We start from the raw sequence: 19,753 nt of genomic DNA on the forward strand, positions 1-19,753 counted from the left end.
CTCTGTCTCCTGACAATTTCCAACACACATCTTTCCGTCGCTTGTTGATCATCTCTCCGCTTTTGAATGGTTTTTGCATTAAAAAGTCAGTGTCGAACTTGTAATACCCAACAATGGATTGGAAACTTTATCTTCGTCACATCGGAACCGTAGTTTTCATAATTCTATCCGTTGGCCAAATATACTCTGTGCTAGTTTTACGTTCCTGTTTATGCTGATGAGCCAAAACGCTTTGACCACCTACTTGATACCGTGTCGATCCTCTTATGGGACGAAGTACAGAAGCGTTTCTGCGTTGCAGATATTCGACAAGCCCTCCTTATGTGTCTGAATGTATGTGGCAGCATGTGATTAAACAAGACAGGTAACGCCATTCCCGTAAATTACGTGGCGTGTAGCGGCGGATCTGGTGCCCGGTAGCGTCCCAGACGTGTTCCATTTGGTTCAGATTAGGTGAATTTGGTGGCCAAGGCACTGTAGCACGATTCTACGATTCTAGCCTTGTGACATGGAGAGTTATCCTGCTGGAAGATTACGTCACTGTCAGGAAAGATATCAAGCATGAAGAAAGAATTCAGGTCGTCCGCAATTATGTTCATGTAGACCACACCTGCCATGGTGTCTCTTAATTACTGCAACAAGTCCCACTCAAGCCCAGGCGAATGTACCCCACAGCATAATACCGCCCCCATCATTCGGCGTCCGTGGTGTGGTGCATGTTTTGGGCAGCCTTAACCTGGATGACGGCACATCCAGACCCTACCATCTATCTGGCGTATATCGAAACGTGGGTCTTCCGACTAGGCGACATATTTCCATTGATCCACGGTCTAAACCCGACGATCCAACTGCAATCGTAATTGACGATTGTCTGACAGTACATTGAGGTTCCCAATGAGCATGTTTCAGAAGGAAGCAGGCTTATATAAAACGATAGTATTGACCGCTCTGAAGGGAGAGTATTCTGTAAAAATACGCTCTTGTAACGCAGCAGAACCCCTTACTCTGACGCCTTGTGGAATAATCTCGCTGGAATCAACAGTACATCTTTAATAACACTTCTGTTTCAATGTCAATTATAATCCAGTATCGTCTGTTTGTATAACAAATGTTGTAGGCAAGGAAAATTGTAACCTGCGCATATAATTTTGTGTATTTTCCACAGAGTGTTTATGTTCCACGTGTTCTGAACGTCTGTACACAATGTGTATTTAATAGTCAGATGCATCTATCACTGTATTAATGAGATGTAGGCTGAGAAGTACGTAACACTAATGAACAAGTTTCTTTCTTATTATATGAATGTTTGGATTACAAATGTTCAAATGTGTGTGAAATCTTATGGGACTTAACTGCTAAGGTCATAAGTCCCTAAGCTTACACACCACTTAACCTAAATTAGCCCAAAGACAAACACATACACCCATGCCCGAGGGAGGACTCGAACCTCCGCCGGGACCAGGTTTGAATTACAAGAATGAAAAAGTTGAAGGTGGAAACGGTTCTGAAAAAACTGTATACACGCCAGGTTAAACTCTTCTTTGTGAAACTAAATTGTTCAAAATGGCTCAAATGGCTCTAAGCACTATGGGACTTAACATCTGAAGTCATCAGTCCCCTAGACTTAGAACTACTCAAACCTAACTAACCTAAGGACATCACACACATCCATGGCCGACGCAGGATTCGAACCAGCGACCGTAGCAGCCGCGTGGTTCCGGGCTGAAGCGCCTAGAACCGCTCGACCACAGCGGCCGGCAACGAAATTGTAATATTTATATTAGCCCTCAGCCAAATGTAGGAATTCCGGAGTCCTTGCGTACCCTGGTTTGAATGATGAAACATATTACAAAAGAAGTTCAAATTGGACTCTACAGTCATATCACCAGAACAATATAACTTCTTATTACGCCTGTATCTCAAAACATGAAAATATACTGTATTCAGATACCGCAAACCTTAAAGAAGATCTTTTTAAGAATACTAAGCATAAGAAAAATATGGTCAATAGGTGGCCTGTAAAAAATAAAGAAAAAAAGAGAAATAGAAAGATCGGCGGAAAAATAGAACACAATGCTGAACTTTATTGAAGCAGCATCAAGGGCAGAAATAGCATGTGGCGTTTGACAACTGATCAGAATTTCAAATCTTCTGTACAAGAAGCTGCTGCCATTAGCTTCCGAAGTGCAGCTATTCGATACTGTCAAAAGCGTAAATGGGACAGGCGATCGTCAACAGACCTTTCAATGCCGGCCGGTGTGGCCGTGCGGTTCCAGGCGCTTCAGTCTGGAACCGCGTGACCGCTACGGTCGCAGGTTTGAATCCTGCCTCGGGCATGGATGTGTGTGATGTCCTTAGGTTAGTCAGGTTTAAGTAGTTCTAAGTTCTAGGAGACTGATGACCACAGATGTTAAGTCCCATAGTGCTCAGAGCCATTTGAACCATTTAGACCTTTTAATATTGCATTTATTTTTCAGAATCCCTTTACAAACTATCTCCAAAAGTCACCCATTATTTTAATGATTTTGAAGCTCGTCTGTACTTTTTAACACGCACACAAGCATTTATAAGACGCTAGCAGCCAATTTCTCCCTTTTTGCCCGTAGACTAGTCCCACAAACAGTTTTCTAAGGGGGGAATAATTGGGTGGCTTGGTGGCCATGCAACACCGCGCTACAAGTCCAGGTTCCAGGTACGGTTTCATGGCGCCTACCGTTGTTTGCGAGTAGTGTGAACGACTCCAACCTTTTTCCAAGTGCTTCCCAGCTTTGTCGCCAATCAAACATCATGTAAGTGCTCCGGCTATGAATTTCTCAAATATTCTAGATAAAATGGGAGCAATTATCTTCTATTACATTCTTATTACAACGATCACAAAAGCCTTTAATAACGCAGTCATCATCAGACTGCCAGTAGAAAAATGAGGAGACAATGAATCATTATAGAATCTGGAAAAATCTGTCGCGTAATTATCAACGTAATGATAAAAAAAGATACCTAGTAAAAGTACATGCGCTACACATGCTATAAGAATTCTTTGTCCCGTCTTCTTGTTGGCAGTCTGATGACCACTGGCTGTTTGAACCGGTTACCGCATAGTGAATCGTTTTTGTGATTCTTTTCATGAGAAAATAGAGAATCCGTCAGTCACGATCTCGTCTGACAATATGTAATTTTTGCCCAAAACGCACCATTACCCGATTAAAAAGAAACGTCAAAAATTGCTGTGTACATAAATATTAGGGTTTCATTCTTGTATAGCCAAGTGGCCAGCATTGCATGCACATGAGATTCAAATATTTATGTCCCGGAAACGACTGAGAACAGTGCATGAGTTTTGACAACCGTTTTTTCTTATTCGAGAGAAACATTTATTTTAAAGATGTGCATTGATAAAGGAAAGTTTGCACCTGCAGTCTTTATAGCTTTAGAACGGAAACTTTATGGAGAGTAATAGCCTCCTACCTGACTCACAAAAGTTAAGAAAACGAAAGTCTAGTTAGTTTTAGGAATATGACACAGACGTAATGGTTCAGCCAGTCTAACCGTTTTTGGTAGAACATTGAATCGTGGAATTTAAGAGTCTCGTTGCTAGAAAGACAAAAAAATGTAGAAAGAATGAAGTATCCTTGCGAGGCGCATTTTTCTGAAAGGCTCACTGGTTCCATTCTTAACGAAAAAATGACTAAATAATCCCTTCCCAATCATTTCATGTTCCCGATGTCAAGATGAAGAAAGAGGATGATTAGTGTTAAACAGAGCAACTAATCGGCCGTGGCGTTGTTCCAAGAAAATTTTCCAGCACTAAAAACTAATAAATCCTAATGTATTACTTCATACGTGTGTATATTTTTGCGGATCTTGCTCCGACAGGACGAAAATTAATAAACACTCCGATACTCATTGTCAACATAAGACGAGAGTGTCCGATGTGACACAATACTTATGAATGACATAAAAAGTTTAGCGATGTCTTTGGATATAATATTGAGGAGTAAGAAAGGCGTCGCCAGCTATTTTCGAAGCCATAGCGCTGCAAGCGATACTCGTCTGACGACAAAGGGACGATGCAGCACTTTCGACTCGCAAGCTCAGCTGAACTCCAGTGCGCTTGAGGACTATAATCGATTGGGCCGCGTGGTTCTTGAAAAGCTTATCAGTCTCTCAACAACGCCGTTAAGCAGAGAGGTATAAGAAGCACTAATTTTCTTTCAATGCACATCGAGGAATAGGTTCTGCAGTCCACGGCGTGCCAATTCACTTACGTGTCCACAAATTACAGTGGACATTATCATATGATTTCGAAACACACAGCTACATTATACTTCCCGATTCATTCTTGTCGTCAGTACTAATAGTAAATGCATCCAAGATATTATTGAGGAGAATTTAATAAAGCTAGTTTGAAAGGAGGCTTGAAAACCATAAGACGACTAAAATTTTGTGCAGCCAACACATCGAAAATGTCTCAAATTAGAAATGAAGTGACAGGGCAAGTTCAATTTTGTATTTAAAACAGTTGAAAAAAAAGTGACTGACTGGCTAGCAAAACAAATGCGCTGATGAAATACTACGACCACTTCCCACGGCGAGGGCAGGTTACGCGGCTCGGAAAGTACGGGGTATTTATAATTAAGGGGAGGTTTACTATCTTTGGCCCGGAAAAAGCATGTTCTTTGAGAATTTTTTCCTCGGGATGTGTCATAGATATCAATGTCAAATTTGGTCAAAATGTTTATTGATATTCCCTCTACAAACTAATTTTTTCGACCGGGAACGTCGAAGAGCAATGGCGGAAGTGCCGTCGGAACGAATCAAAATTTCAATGTAGACCTCCACGCGCGTATTTGACAGGTCAGCCGGCTCGTCTGAAATCAAAACTGAGTTGACGTTAGCGAAGTATATAAGATTCTTTAGGAGTTGTACCTCGCTTAAGTTATTTGGACCACAGGAAACAAAATGGCGGCCATTTGAAAAAATAGGGTTTTTCATCGATTTTTCAACTTCGTCGGCAAAGTAAAAATATTTATAGTCGATGGATCGGAATAAAAGTGCTACAACTCCTAGACAATTTAGTTAGCTTCGTCGGAAACAGAGAATCGCGTCAATCGGTTCAGTAGATTTGAAGTTAGCATAGTGCGATAAAAAAGGCATTTCGAGAAAAACGCGTTGGAAGTTTTGACTACATATAAATGCAATATTATGCAACTTACGTCCAATCTGCTATTCCGGGTCCATAAACTAGTCCTTCCTCTTCCTCATAGAGGGCGTTCTGCTCGATCTGGGCCATCCTGCGCTGCTCCAGAGCCGCTCACACTGCCGGTGATAAGCGGTTTTCGGCCGCTTGAATCCGGTGGTCGTCCGAATGCTAGGCGAACTGCGCCGAATAGTCTCTCGGTGACGTCCATCGTTGTCATGGTCCTGAGTGCTGAATACCCTTCGTTGACGCTGCTCACTGGCAGGAAAGTCGCTACCTCCACAGTCTTCGCACCAGAATGCAAATGCTTGGGGGCTAACTTCCAGACACACGCGTTCAAACTTACATTTGAATTTTGTGTGTTTCCTCCCAAGCACCGGTACAATAACTCGTCCTCCGAAAGAAAAAAAACTGGTGCGTGAAAAAGGCCGATTTCAAGCAGGTGCATTTTTTTGTTCAACCGCGAATAACAAACATTTCCGTTCCGTATTCGGAAAAACCGTTTCAGGGAAGGATTCTAAACACTTTTATGGAACCAAAAATGCAATTTCAAAAAAATGGATTGTTTGTACCAAAAGACAGTAAACCTCCCCTTTACCGAGCGAGGTGGCGCAGTGGTTAGCACACTGGACTCGCATTCGGGAGGACGACGGTTCAATCCCGTCTCCTGCCATCCTGATTTAGGTTTTCCGTGATTTCCCTAAATCATTTCAGGCAAATGCCGGGATGGTTCCTTTGAAAGGGCACGGCCGATTTCCTTCCCAATCCTTCCCTAACCCGAGCTTGCGCTCCGTCTCTAATGACCTCGTTGTCGACGGGACGTTAAACACTAACCACCACCACCACCTCCCCTTAAAGTGCGGCTACTCGCAGAGGTCCAGTGTGGGCTGTAATTACGTATGACAGCGCAACTTGGGAGATATTCTAATGCGTTAATGTGGAACCGAACTACGCAGGATAAAATTATTTCCAAATTTGGCCACCAGGTGCAAATCTGGCGCTGTGAATGCAAGAAAGAGGTATAGAAATGATTCTATATGTAATGGATTAGTAGCTGAACGTGAGCTGCAAAAGTCAAACAGTTGAGAAAGGCATGATGTTGATTTTATTATTAACCACTGCTTACGCAGGTTGTTCAATAAGAGCAACGGAGAAGTCGACGAGATGCTGCATACGTCAAACGGCGTGATCAATAGTTGCCGCAGCAGTTCCGGTGGAAACTCGTTCCTGTTTACTGGCCTTCAGATCAGGTACATATCGAACGTGTCCCTGGTAATCGCGTTCTCTTAAACATCCCCAGAGCCAAAAGGTAGATTGATTCACGTCAGGTGATGGTGCGCGCCACGCATTTGGAAAGCCTCTGGAGATAACATGTTCGTGGAACGTTGCATAAAGCACTTTCACTGCACGAGCAGTATGAGGTGCATGAAAACAGTGGTTTCCGCACGGCTGCGCTCTTCCAAAGCAGGAATCATATGCCTTACAAGGTGGTCTCGATAATGTGCAGACGTTACGGTACAGCTGACGGGATCTCTGAGTGTATTATCATCTAAAAAGAACGGACCGAGAATAAAAGTGCTGGTGATTCCACACCACACAGTCACTTACCACGAGTGCAATGACACTTCGTGCACAGCACGTGGTTTCACCATACTCCAAATTCGGCAGTTCTGCGTATTCATTGCACCGTGTAGTGTAAAATGTGCCTCGTCACTCTACAGAGTATTGTTCGACCACACTGATCCGTGCCATAAACGGAAAAGCAAATTCAGAACGTAGCTGCGGATCATGAGGTTTCAGTTGTTGCACCGTGTCGATCTTGTACGGGTACCAGTGTAAAATAGACAGCAAAACTTTCCGTACTGTTGACCACGGGATGGACAATTCTCGTGAAAATGCACGGACGCTGACAATATCCGAGTCACGTGCTGCATGGTCTGTTACAGAAACAGCAACCTCGTCAATAACTTCCATCGGTATAGGACGCCTTCCTCTTCCGTATGCCACGCCAAGCTCATCTGTGTTTTCGAATTCCATTTACATCGTCTTTAGACCGTTTAATGACGGGACTTTCCTTAGACCTTTGAGTCGGCGAGACTGTCAGTGCTGCGCTATGATTGCTGCCGTTCACATAAAACAGTTCCATTAACAGCCCCCGGTCTCTCTTCTCGATACCCATACAGTTCACTCACGTTGTGGTTTGTCAAACGATAGCGTGGATGTCACGCCGTCTTACAGTGCCAGATTTGCACCTAGTGACCACAATTGGAACTAATTTGTTTTCCAGTGTAAATGGGTTCTGCATTAACATATTAGCATATCTACCTCGTTTCGCTGCCATACGAAATAACAAATTAATCGTACACAGAACCGTCCTTGGCTTGTCACCAGTGACATCCCGTGTAGCGAGAGACACGCTCGCAGTGAAAGCAGTACGAGTCCCTGGAGAGTTGCGGTGGCGGTTGTTACCATTTTCGCAATGCTCCTGTCTTCTTCAACGGTATATGGATGAGGCGCTTACAGTTCCGTGCAGACATCACATTTTGTAGCTTACTGCCAAGTTTTTCGACTTAGTATCCTTTTGGGTTAATGCTCTCTCTACAAGGTCCTTCCACATAGTAATTCCCATCCCCAAAATGCGACTCTTTTTGATAAAAAATGTATAAAATATTCATCAAAATATCTCTCTCTCTCTCTCTCTCTCTCTCTCTCTCTCTCTCTCTCTCTCTCCATTTGACTCAATGTCTTTCAGCCGGACCCTTTCCTTAGATGTGGGGTTAGATGACAGAAGAACGGTATCAGATATGGTTTCTAAGGTGACGGCGGTGCGCACATAATAAGCCCTGCCTTACCTGAAGTGTGTAATGCATCACTAACTCAACGCATTTTCCAGAGAGATTGAAAAATGCCAATGTCAGACACCTAGAAAGGTGATAAAAGAGATTTCAATAACTCCAGACATGTTTTACTGCTGACATAATTCTCCAAAAAACTTTGAGAAAGTGATGTGTGGTATTCTGGAATAGTACCTCATCCGAGCAACAATAATGCTCTCGCCAATTTACAGTTTGGTTTTCACAAGAGTTTCTCTACTGAGAGTGCCATTTACATGTTCACTCACCAATATTACAAGCATTACATAATAAAATGGCTCTGGTTGGTATTTTCTGAGACCTATCTAAGGCATTTGAACTGTGTGGATCACAGTATCCTCCTAAATAAATTGAAGATTTAGGGGATTGATGGTATAACCAACAAATGGATGTCATATCGAGTTGTACTTGGTAATTCAGCCACTATAGTTTGGGGACATTGTTCTGACTGGGGTGAAATCACGTATTGGGTTCCCAAAGGCTCAATCTTAGGTTCACTATTGTTCCCTGTACATATAAATGATCTTTCGTATAATATACAATAAGCACCATTAGATCTTTTTGCAGATGATACCAGTATTGTAATCATCCAAGCATACATACAGAAACAAAAGAAATGATAAACAAAGTTCTTAAAAGTATCATTGAATGATTGTATGCGAATGGTCTCACCCTAATTTTAAAGACACACAACATATTCAGTTCCTCACATCTAGAGGTACTACACCAATGCTAAGTGTAACACATGGCGGGGAAATAATAAATAGGTTGGAAACTTCAAAATTCTTAGGGACCCATATTGATGAGAATTTAAATTGGAAAAAATACATTTTGGAACTCCTAAAACAACTTAGTTCAATCAGATTTGCGCTTAGAACTATTGCAAATCTTGGGAGAGTCAAATTAGTAAATTAACATATTTCGCATATTTTCATTCAAAAATGTCATATGGAATAATGTTCTGGGATGACTCATCTTTAGGAAAGAAAGTCTTCATTGCGATAAAAACGTGCAGTGAGAATAATACGTGACGCTCATTCACGACACCTTGTACACATCCGTTTAAGAAATGGGGCGATCTGAGTACTGCGTCACAGTAATCTCTCATGAAGTTTGTTGTAAAACTGACCTCTAACATCGATTTAATTTATTTCAACATAAGAAGATTGACATCTTTCTTTTCTGGTTTGGATTAATATTTCATGTGCGTTAGCTACAAATTCATCGCAACAGAGAGGAATGTGATCCAACGTTAAACAAGATCTATGCGTTTCCTTACGAGCAAAGACAGCCCGTAATAATGTTTTTCATTCCTATTTGGATTAATTAATTTCTTTTCCAAGGAAAACACAGTAAATTCTGCTCCAGCCAAAGCTACTGAGTAGCTTCGGCTTGTGTGGTTGCGTTTAAAATATCTTTACTGAATAAATGATCTACACCGCGTAACCTGACAAAGTATCGAACTTGGTAAACAAATGAGACCTATTCTATTAAACGAAAGCTAAAAGTAAAGACTATTAAGACCGCAAATAATTCAGTATCAGTCCGCAAAACCACACCAGATTCAGCTAGTAAAATTTCAGAGGCCACATTTAAATTTAGGTACTACAGGATAGTAAAGGATAGGAAACGACGTAAAAGTAGTTTGCTGAATCCTTACAGTAATTATTATTTCAATCAGAAGTTACACTTATATTCATCGGAACAAAGGCAGCAATAGTACAGACGAACTTAAGATCAGACCAGATAAGGTAATGAAAGAATAATGAAAGTGTCATTGTCGTGTACATAGTAAAACATGAAACGAACTGTATGCTTATTCTTAGACAAACATGACACTTTACGTAAATTATTAGCATTGTAAGCTACATTTATTTTCTTAACATGTGCTTCAAATGATTTTAAGAATGAGTATTTTTCTTTAATTATTCGACGATTCTAAAGGGGGCGCCACTTTTGAAAAGGAACAAAGATGTACACAATTACAATACCAAAAGGAAAAATTACATTCACAAATTCGCATTAAGGTTGTCTTCAGCACAAAAAGGCGTGCTCAATGCTGCAACTAAAACTTTTGATAACTTACTCAATGATACGAAATGTCTGACAGCAAAATATAATTTGAAAACAAACTGAAGAAGTTTCTCCATAACACCTCCTTCTATTCCATAGAATAATTTGTGTTATTGTAATGTGTAAAAGGTGATTGATAGATATTACTAATTCACATCTGTATATTTAAAAAAAAAGCTTTTAATGTTCAGCCTTTAACCATATTTACAGATTAATTTGCGATGTGACTGTAAAATGATTCTTTCCGCATCATTACGATTTAGCGTGCAAATGATCCACGGAACATAAAGCTAACTAACTAGGCTACAATTTGTACTTCAAATCTTTCGATTCCCATTGCCACGCACTTAAGTGGGCAGGTGCATTATCTTGTTGGCAGATAATTTTTTGTTTCCAGCTCTCTGCTCAAGCACTTTCCATTCTTTTTGTCCAGAACGCTTACGTAATAATGATCTATTATTGTTTTATCCTTTGCTATGAATAAGAAGCAGCTCTTTTTGCATCTTAGAAAAAATAGTCATAACCCCTCCGTCAAATTAAATCGACTTCGTCTTCTCTTGCACAGTGCCATTAGCTTTCCAACAGCGCCTTTTTTGTTTGCAGTCTCGTTTCTGGCCTAATCTGGTAGACCCATATCCCATCCGCTTTAACAAACGGGCTCAAAAAACATTTATATTCTTTTTAAAATGATCCAATAATTGCTGAATTCATTTCGAATTTTTTGTTGATAAACATTCAACAATGCGACGCAAAACCTTGTACAAACCTTTGTCATAGCTATTTGTCAAATGTACTCCGCTCTTCATTTTGACACGCCAATAGCTATTTCACATACATTTTAGTTTGCGATCGCCGAGTACTGTATTGTGAACTTTCGTGATATCTTAATCTGTGGTTGCACTGTTTGAACTTTTCTCGCACGGATCGTCCTCAAAGAAGTAGAACCACATTTGAATTTTGCTGTCCATTTCCTCGCTATTGAAAATTTAGGAGCGTACTTCTTATCACGTTTTGTCGACTTTAGAGTGAAAGTTCTCGTTAGCTATGAATCGACGAAAACAAAAAAAAGTTCCAATTTATCCATTTGAATGAAACATACCCAACACGACTACTTTAAAAAACCGTACAATCAAAACTACTCCGCAGAACAAGCTGACATTTGACTAACATCACTGCACAACATGTACGAACATAAAGAGGATACTATTTTCTTTGAAAATTAAGACCATCTCTATACTAGGGTGAGAAATTTTCTCCTTCACATCACATTACTCAAGTTAGCAACTGAAAGAGCTATTTCAGCTTTTTGAATCTCTTACGTTATACCATTTGCGTATAATAAAGATACAAGTGGGGCAGGTATTAATCCCTCTGGTGCAAGAGTTTCAGCACATCCTATGGATGCTGGTTCACTCACAGTTCACGACTGTTTATGAACACTACTCCGCTCACGCGACAACTGTCGCTGTACGATTACAATAATTTACCACCCATTCGAAATGTCGGCGCTGGTGTTTCCAGTGGCCGGAGTGCAAAGCTAGGGAGCCGGTGCGTCTTCTGAACCGTATTTCACACGGGCGGTGAGTCACGGAGGCGCTGACCTCGCGTGCGCACGGAGCCGTGCCACAGATCCGGAGCGTCGTGACGCTGACGGCTGACAATTAGCCCGCCCACACACGCTGAAGTGGACGTCGGCACTTAGAGGTGAACACTTTCTCGTGAGCTCGCTTTTTACTGCTCCCAACAGGATGTGATGACACGTGCTCTTTTACAGTAGTGTTTACTCCGATCAGAACGGTTAACTGATTAACAGGACTGAGGCGGGAGCGATGATGAAAAGTGCATATTGTCATAAGTTTACCCATATTGGCCAAAGACTGACACCTCAGTATAGATTTCTAGAGGAAACAAAATTGGCGAAAATAACGTGCATCCCTCTGTCAACGCAATGTTTAGGCGAGCAAGAGAATTTGAAAGTGGACCAGAAAATTCCGTACGTTATTCCATAGGGTATTGAGCTTGTTTCCAATATAGGGTGCATCTCATGTTTTTCTAGTTGACTACAAATTTTCACTGAAAATTCATAGCTTTGTAAACAAGAGACAAACAACATAAAGTAAGTGAAATGGTGTCTTAGAGAGGCAAGATGGTTAATTTATTTAGAGAAGCAGCATGCCATGGATATTTGTTATATTGAATTGAATATGGACAGTATCACAGATGGTGTACATGATACAGAACCCCACTTACCCAGGCATTGTTCCCTTTGGTTGTTGGACCGTCATCTCGCATCTTCCTCGCAGAAGTTTGACGTGAGAACTAGAAGACAAATGGCACTGTAACACGATAATGCAGTAGACCAAACTTGGACTTCAGTTTTATCAGCACATGGGAGATTCTCTCCGCCAACGTCGCATTCAACACTACAATACCTGAACTGATGGTAGAAAGGAAGGCAAATTAGTGATTAACATTCCGTCGTTGATGAGGTCTTTAGAGAATTGTACAGGGATGGGATAGGAAATCGGCTGTGAACTCACAGAACCATCAGAACATTCACATTCAGCGGTTTCTCACAATCTTATGAAACAATAGGTACTCCACAACTACAAGTTATAGAATTCGAACTATGCAACACGCACGGAACAGTTTTTGACTTATGTAATTCATAAACTCAGAACTTTCTTTGTGTGTGCTCCATATGATATCAAGAGTGATGTGTATTGGATATACTATTCAGATCAAACCCGTAATGTAGATGCAAAGATACTTCCAAATTTCGTATGGGAAGAAACGACACCCACAGACGTCGATATGCAGGTGTACTGTAGTTTTTATGTGTAATATCGTCTTGGTCGTCCAACGTAAGTAAAGCTTAGCCGGGGCACATCCTGTTGTCTTTCGCACGTATCTCTTAGTAAGCTTCACTGGAGCTCCAGCCGGCCGCGGTGGCCGAGCGGTTCTAGGCGCTACAGTCTGGAACCGCGCGACCGCTACGGTCGCATGTTCGAATCCTGCCTTGGGCATGGGTGTTTGTGATGTCCCTAGGTTAGTTAGGTTTAAGTAGTTCTAAGTTCTAGGGGACTGATTACCTCAGAAATTAAGTCCAATAGTGCTCAGAGCCATTTGAACCAGGACCTCCAGATTCCTACAGCGACCGAGAGACCTTTTACAATTACACACACACTACTTGCAACTGTTGCAGGTATTGAAAGCCGCAACGAATGCTGTAGACATTCTTCAGCGATTAGGTAAAAATGGCGATTTCCTGAAGAAAGGGATATTTTCTGAGGAATTCACTTTCCACGTGTGTGGGACGTAGCCAATCCGCGTGCAATAAAGAAAGAGCTGTGTGACAGGCCGTATTTAGGTTCTATAACTATCTATGCTGAATCTGCGATGCGGGCTTTACTAGAAGAAATTTTGTCATAACTAACGTGAAAAGAGCAATATTTCTATTAAAAGCTTGTAACCCATCACTTAACGTTGGCGAGATTTAAGAAATAAAAAAAGTTAAAAACATTAAAATTTCTGAGACAAATTCAATATAGGAACATTAATGCAACAACCAAAAAAAATGTTACCTGCATTCTTAATCAATTACCCTTAAACTGAAAGTTTCAAATAATCTTATTGGCTAACTGGTTTTGTCTCTATACTCTATAATATCGAAGCTACTTATATCTTCATAACGGTTGCACCCGTCACAATGATGTAAAAGGGGTGTTGACAAATTTTCTTGAATTTTTTCGGGTGGTTTTAATAAAGTCGCTACCGGCAAAAATATCGTTATATTAAAATTCGTTCTTTTTAAACGAATTTTTTATTTCACTTTTGAGCGTCTCGCTCATTCACAGTGGTCGTGTGGATTGCTGTGATGTCAAGGCTCAAGTAAGCTTTCTGTCAGACGTTATGGATCTTGGGAGATTTTGAACATTTCCCGCAGTATAACATTTTAATAATAAAAAACTTTACGCCAGCTTCAGGAACTCAAGAATCAGTCTGGCGAAAGAAATTAATTTTTTGTGAAATTGAATAAAAAGAGGTAATGATGAAACAGGCTTTCCATGAAATGCAAGTCACTTCATATTGCTAAAATTCCGGTAACCATTCCTTTGAGAGATTTTGGCAACTATAGTGTGACGAGTTTTCTCGCCAAAATGGAACAATAAAATAGTTGTCAGAAGGGTAACACAAAAACCTATGATGATTACCCCAAAAACTATCTGCCACACTCTTTCCTGGCGTTTATCTGTTCTACGAAGTTTTCTGCTATTTTCATGATTTTCCAGATTTATATTATTTTAAATTTCTAGCCTGATGCCCTTTCTGTTACTAAAGTCGCCATTCACAGTATCCCAGGAGACAGGAACCATGTGCGATATATACCCAGAAACTGCTGTCTCTTTCTTTCTTTTTCTTCTTTTTTTTAATTAATCTGTAGCGCTGTGTTACGATATTTCTCTGTAAAGCAAGTGCTGCTGGCCACGGTGGCCGAGCGGTTCTAGGCGCTTCAGTCCGGAACCGCGCGACTGCTACGGTCGCAGGTTCGGATCCTGCCTCTGGCATGGATGTCTGTGTTGTCCTTAGGTTAGTTATGTTTAAGTAGTTCTAAGTTCTAGGAGACTGATGACCTCAGAAGTTAAGTCCCATAGTGCTCAGAGCCATTTGGACCATTTTTTTCTTCCTGTAACTGTTCACTTATTTTCGTTATTGCCACAAAGACCACTGGTTTACATACTAAAAGTTGAAAAACAGCATTATTGGTCTTCCCACTTTGTGGACAGGTGCCAATGTGAGTCTTTCATGACTGTGCTGTTGTTTACCAGTTTCTGCAGTAGCTTGCTATCGTGAAGAAACTTTTCAATGTCTCGAAGTCGAATATCTGAAAAGATGTATGCATTTCTACATTTACCACATGATTCTATTTCATTTCAGCATGCACTACATTGCGCAGTGAAAATCTCATTCTGGTACTGATCACTGCGGCTACCGCGTTTTCCACTGCGTTTTCCCCCCTCCCCATCCCTGTGAGTTATAATGTAAATTTGAGAACCCTCGTCGGTTTTGGAAAAGGCGTGGAGAAGAACTGAAAAATAAAAAATTATGAACCGGCAGTGATGTTTATTCACGTGGCTCATTTGGTTGACTGTTGATATCAGAAACTCCATTTTCTTAGCCATACATAAGAGCCTCCGACACTACTTACATGTGGCTCAGTGGCTCACTTGGTATGTGACGGACTATAAATCCAATCATCTAAGGTTCAACTTCCGATCGGTACCCGTCTTTCAACTCTGGGAAAGATTGGTTGAAGAGCCAAACGCAAAATTTTACCGTTCATATTTGCCATATTTTTGGTTGAAAGTATCAGTGAGCGCATTAGTTTCTCCTGTAAAGCTTTATTCAGTTGTCAGGCATATTGGGTAATGAATATATTAGTCCTCTTGTAGGAGTTTCAGTAAAGATTTGACACAGCCGTCAGCCAAAGAACATTTATGGGCTGTTGCTAATGAGTTGACAGCCGAAACCGTTACAGCAACTACCGGGTTACGTAGGCATTGAATGAAATAAAACTTCATAGTATAAATTGTACTGTGGCTCAGTCTACCTTAAACTTCAGGTTCTCCTATAACTGGCTTAGTACGTCAGTTAGAACTTGGCAGGAAGGCAAGGGATATCCAGACTAACCTCCGGCTAGCCGACAGCTTTACCTACTTCTAATGCTAATGCAGCATCTTATTTTTTAAAAAGGCATTACATGTTGCTTTACTCTTCATGTACGTAAATTGTCACACATTATCGAATGCTAAATCTATTAGTATGAACATTCTAAGGTGTCGTCCTAAGTTGATCAGTTTTAGATTCCAAACGTTGAAGGAGGAGAACGGTAAAGCTCCAGTGATAAATTGCAACTGTGGTCTCTCTGCAGGACCAGAAACATGGCCAGAGAAATTTCCGCTGGCTGCGGGCACGCGGCAGTCGCCCGTCGACATCTGCACGAGCAGGACCCTGACGGACGCGTCGCTGAGCTCGCGGCCGCTCACCTGGCGCTACCCGTGCTCTGCCAACGTGCTCGTCAACACGGGCCACGGCTGGCGCGCAGACCTCGACTATCACGGCTCCGGTGAGTTCACACGCGGCGCTCGCTGTACAGTGTGCACTATCTCACCAGAAGTATCCACTATCTCATCAGATGTATCCGTGCACCCCTAAGAACTGCGGAACAGACCACTAGATGTCACGCGAGGTGGACCCTTCAGGGGAGCCGGAGGTGGTCAAATCCAAAAAATTACGAGTTTTTTTTTTTTTTTTTTTTTTTTTTTTTTGCTGCCGAAAATTAATTGGAACATTCCTCTTTAATGTAAACTTTGAATTATTGTCCTACTCGCCCTAGAAGTGGAGTTATTACCATTTTCCCCCCACGCCTGCAGAGGAAATGGGCGGCCGCTGAATGCATCTAACACCCTCTCGTGACTTCCTGGCGAACTGCTTGGGATTTTCTCGGCCTGTTACGCATACAGCGCCTTTTGTTACGCATACAGCGATTGTGCAAGGGTTGGCTACATTGTTTTCTGTGACAAATGAAGCGCTAAGAGCGCGGAACATCGTCTCTTTGCTGTTTACCTTTTCGAATTAGTTCAGTGTTGCGCCTGTTGTTGGTAGTATTATACTTCTTGTGTAAAGCATTGTTCTGGTTACGATGCCACGTTTTAGTAACCGTGTATATAAGAAGAGGAAGAATGTAGGGAAAAGAAAATTAATACCAAGTTGCGATACTACAATTACTGAAACAGTGCGTTCTTCTGCTAAACAACACATGGCCGGCCATAGCCCTGTGACATCTTCTAGCAAATACTACCTTGGGGATGGTGACTCCAAAGGTTTCAAGACTATAGAGGAACTGAAACCATATGGAAATGAATTTGTAGTTGAAAAATGGGAATGCATTGGGCATGTGTAAAAGCGTATGGGTGCACAGTTTCGAAGGCTCAAACAAACTTTGGGTTCAAGTAAGCTCAGTGAGGGAAAGACAATAGGAGGGAGAGGCAGGCTTACTGATGAGGTGATTGAACGTCTACAGAGATACTATGGGTATGCTATAAGGCAAAATACTAGTAATGTTAGTGACATGCGAAAAGCAGTGTGGGCATTGTTCCTTCATACTGCCTCTTCCAATGAATACCCTCAACACAGCCTGTGCCCAAAAGATTCCTGGTGCAAATATAATGCAAAAAAGGACTATGATTACAAACATGGTTTGCCAGCAGCTGTGATAAATGCAATAAAACCAATTTTTCATGACAGCACAGCCAGAATTGTTACACAAATGTCTACACGGAAAGAAGCAGAATCCTAATGAGAGCGTAAACAATTTGAGTTGGAAAGTGATTCCTAAAAGGGTGTTTGTAAGCATAAAAACACTGCACTTTGGCATTTATGATGCAATAGCAACCTACAACCAAGGGAACAGTGTGAAGTTCTGAAGGCATTAGGATTTACAGCTGGGGTGAACACCGTACAAGCACTAAGAAATATTGACAGAGAAAGGATAAGAGGAGCAGAAAGAAGAGAAAGGCATATGAAGTATGATGGAACAACAGACCAGAAAAGAAGATAGAAGAGGAAGCTTTTGGAGGATGAAGAAGACCCTGATAATGCATCCTATAGTACAGGAATGTATTGGGAAACTTTGATAGCCATTTCCCGTAAATTAGAATTTTTCGAATATAAGGAACATTTTCTCAAAATTCACTCAAGCTAGAGATATGAAATTTTTATACAGCACTCCTAGTGGTCAAACTTACATTGTAACACAGCCATTTGGCAATATGTTCAGTAGTTTCATTTCAGTTTAATTATAAAGCAATTATTTGTAAAAAAAATTGGGTTATTAATAAAAAAAATAATTGGAAGGAAACTAGAAAAGATACTCCAAAACCCCTCTGTCATAACTGCAATACTAAACCACTCTATATGTAAAAAAAAAAATTCAAATTTTTCTATTTGGTAGTTTATTCATAAATGTTCCTCAAACTTAGTGATTTTAACATGGGCAGCATAGGCACCTCTGGCTCCTCTTAAGCCTAATTTACACGACGACACTGTTTAGGTTGCAGGCAACTGCGCTACCAGCCACTGCGCATGCGCGCTGTGCGTTTGCACAACTCGTTGGTGAAACTAAACACTTTAGGCGTGTTCCAACCTTGGCGACACTAGTTGTACGAGTTTTGAGGTTATGTGTGTTCGTAGAGTGTAGACAAATTGAAATGTGATGTGGGGAATGGAGAATAATGTTCGCTTTTTGGATATCTGTGGTTTGCATAGGTGATGGTGGGATTTCAGTGAGGCTGATTACAAAAATAAGCAACATATTGCTGCCGTTGAGACCGTCATATGCGATAATAACATAGACGGTTTGACAATATCTGAGCTGCAGGGCAAAATTTATTGAGTTAGCAGCATATATACAACTGAATTAAGAAAAATACAAGCAAGTGTAATTCTAGCTGTGGCAATGCTCTCGTCTACAAGACTAAAATTCAATCGTTTGAGTTGGCCAACTCTGTTAAGGAGTATTGTTGACAGGAGGGAAGGCTATACAAATTTAAGAAGCTGCATTCTTTATTCAATATTCATCTATTTAAAACGTCGCTGCAGTGCTCCCTGTTCACATATGTTAGAATTTGGAAATGTTGCCGCTGTACAGATCTATCTTAAAGAGAGTAATTTGCAAACCATTCTTTCCTTAATGCGGCCTGCTTCGAATAATTATTGTTGCTAATGTTCAATAATTATTAACATTAACAGTAATAATTATTGTGTTAAGAAACTGCGGCGAAACTGAAGTGTATACTGGTGTCGCCGTGTCTACAGGCATATATGAAACCACTTGCATGCAGCTCATTCCACACGAGTGGCGCAACCCAATGTCGTCATGTAAACTAGGCTTTAGAATAAAAGGAAAGGAGGCAGGGAGTATTGTGTTGTCAGTAGAGAATCAGTAACTGTAGCTTCCAATTTGTTTGAGTGTTCTTAGCGCACGTGTTTAGTTAAATCCGTCAAACCATTGTGTAGTTTCGTAATTAGCAGAGGCAGATTTGCATTTTAATATCCGTGACGTGTAAAGTTGCATAGTCATCTGTCATTTGTTTATTTCTTTCAAATAGTCTTTGTACGTTACTGACAGTACAGTTAGCCTTCTGTCGCCGAGCAGTGTGTCAGCAGTGCGCAAGTAGCAGCATTACTGCATTTACTAGACAGACTTGTATTTTAATAACCGTTTAAATTTTGTGTTGAATTGTTTGTGTTCTTTGTCGATTAGTTCAGACGTTCTTTGCACAACAGTATTTAGCACAGATAGGGACTGCGGTGCTGTGTTCGGATGTGGGCTGAGTTGGCATCCCTTCGCTCCCAGCTTCAGGCAGTGTTGGCTTCGGTCACACAGCTTGAGGCTGTTGCCAATGGTCATCACTGGGGGGGTCCGGACGGGGGTTGGCTGGGGGCAGCCAGCTCACCCACGCATGCCCCGATCGGACTACGGCTGTGGCTGCCCAAGATACTGCCCACATTGAAGCTGACCCCTCACCCGTGGTAGAGTGGGAGGTCG

The 19,753-nt window shown here is 41.3% G+C and overlaps 1 protein-coding gene and 1 non-coding gene across 2 annotated transcripts in view; both read left to right on the forward strand.

Annotated features, from left to right (window-relative positions):
- Positions 1 to 19,753, forward strand: part of LOC124549890 (carbonic anhydrase 13-like) — a 255,948-nt gene that overhangs the window by 197,801 nt on the left and 38,394 nt on the right. The window contains exon 2 of the mRNA XM_047125273.1: positions 16,076 to 16,270. Within this exon, the coding sequence (XP_046981229.1) occupies positions 16,076 to 16,270 (195 nt within the window). The remainder of the gene's footprint in view (positions 1 to 16,075; positions 16,271 to 19,753) is intronic.
- On the forward strand, positions 5,798 to 5,870 carry Trnaa-cgc. The gene has a single exon. It is a non-coding gene; the product is annotated as a tRNA-Ala (tRNA).

The sequence above is a fragment of the Schistocerca americana genome, chromosome 1 (assembly GCF_021461395.2).
Source record: "Schistocerca americana isolate TAMUIC-IGC-003095 chromosome 1, iqSchAmer2.1, whole genome shotgun sequence".
In the NCBI taxonomy this organism is placed as follows: Eukaryota; Metazoa; Arthropoda; class Insecta; order Orthoptera; family Acrididae; genus Schistocerca; species Schistocerca americana.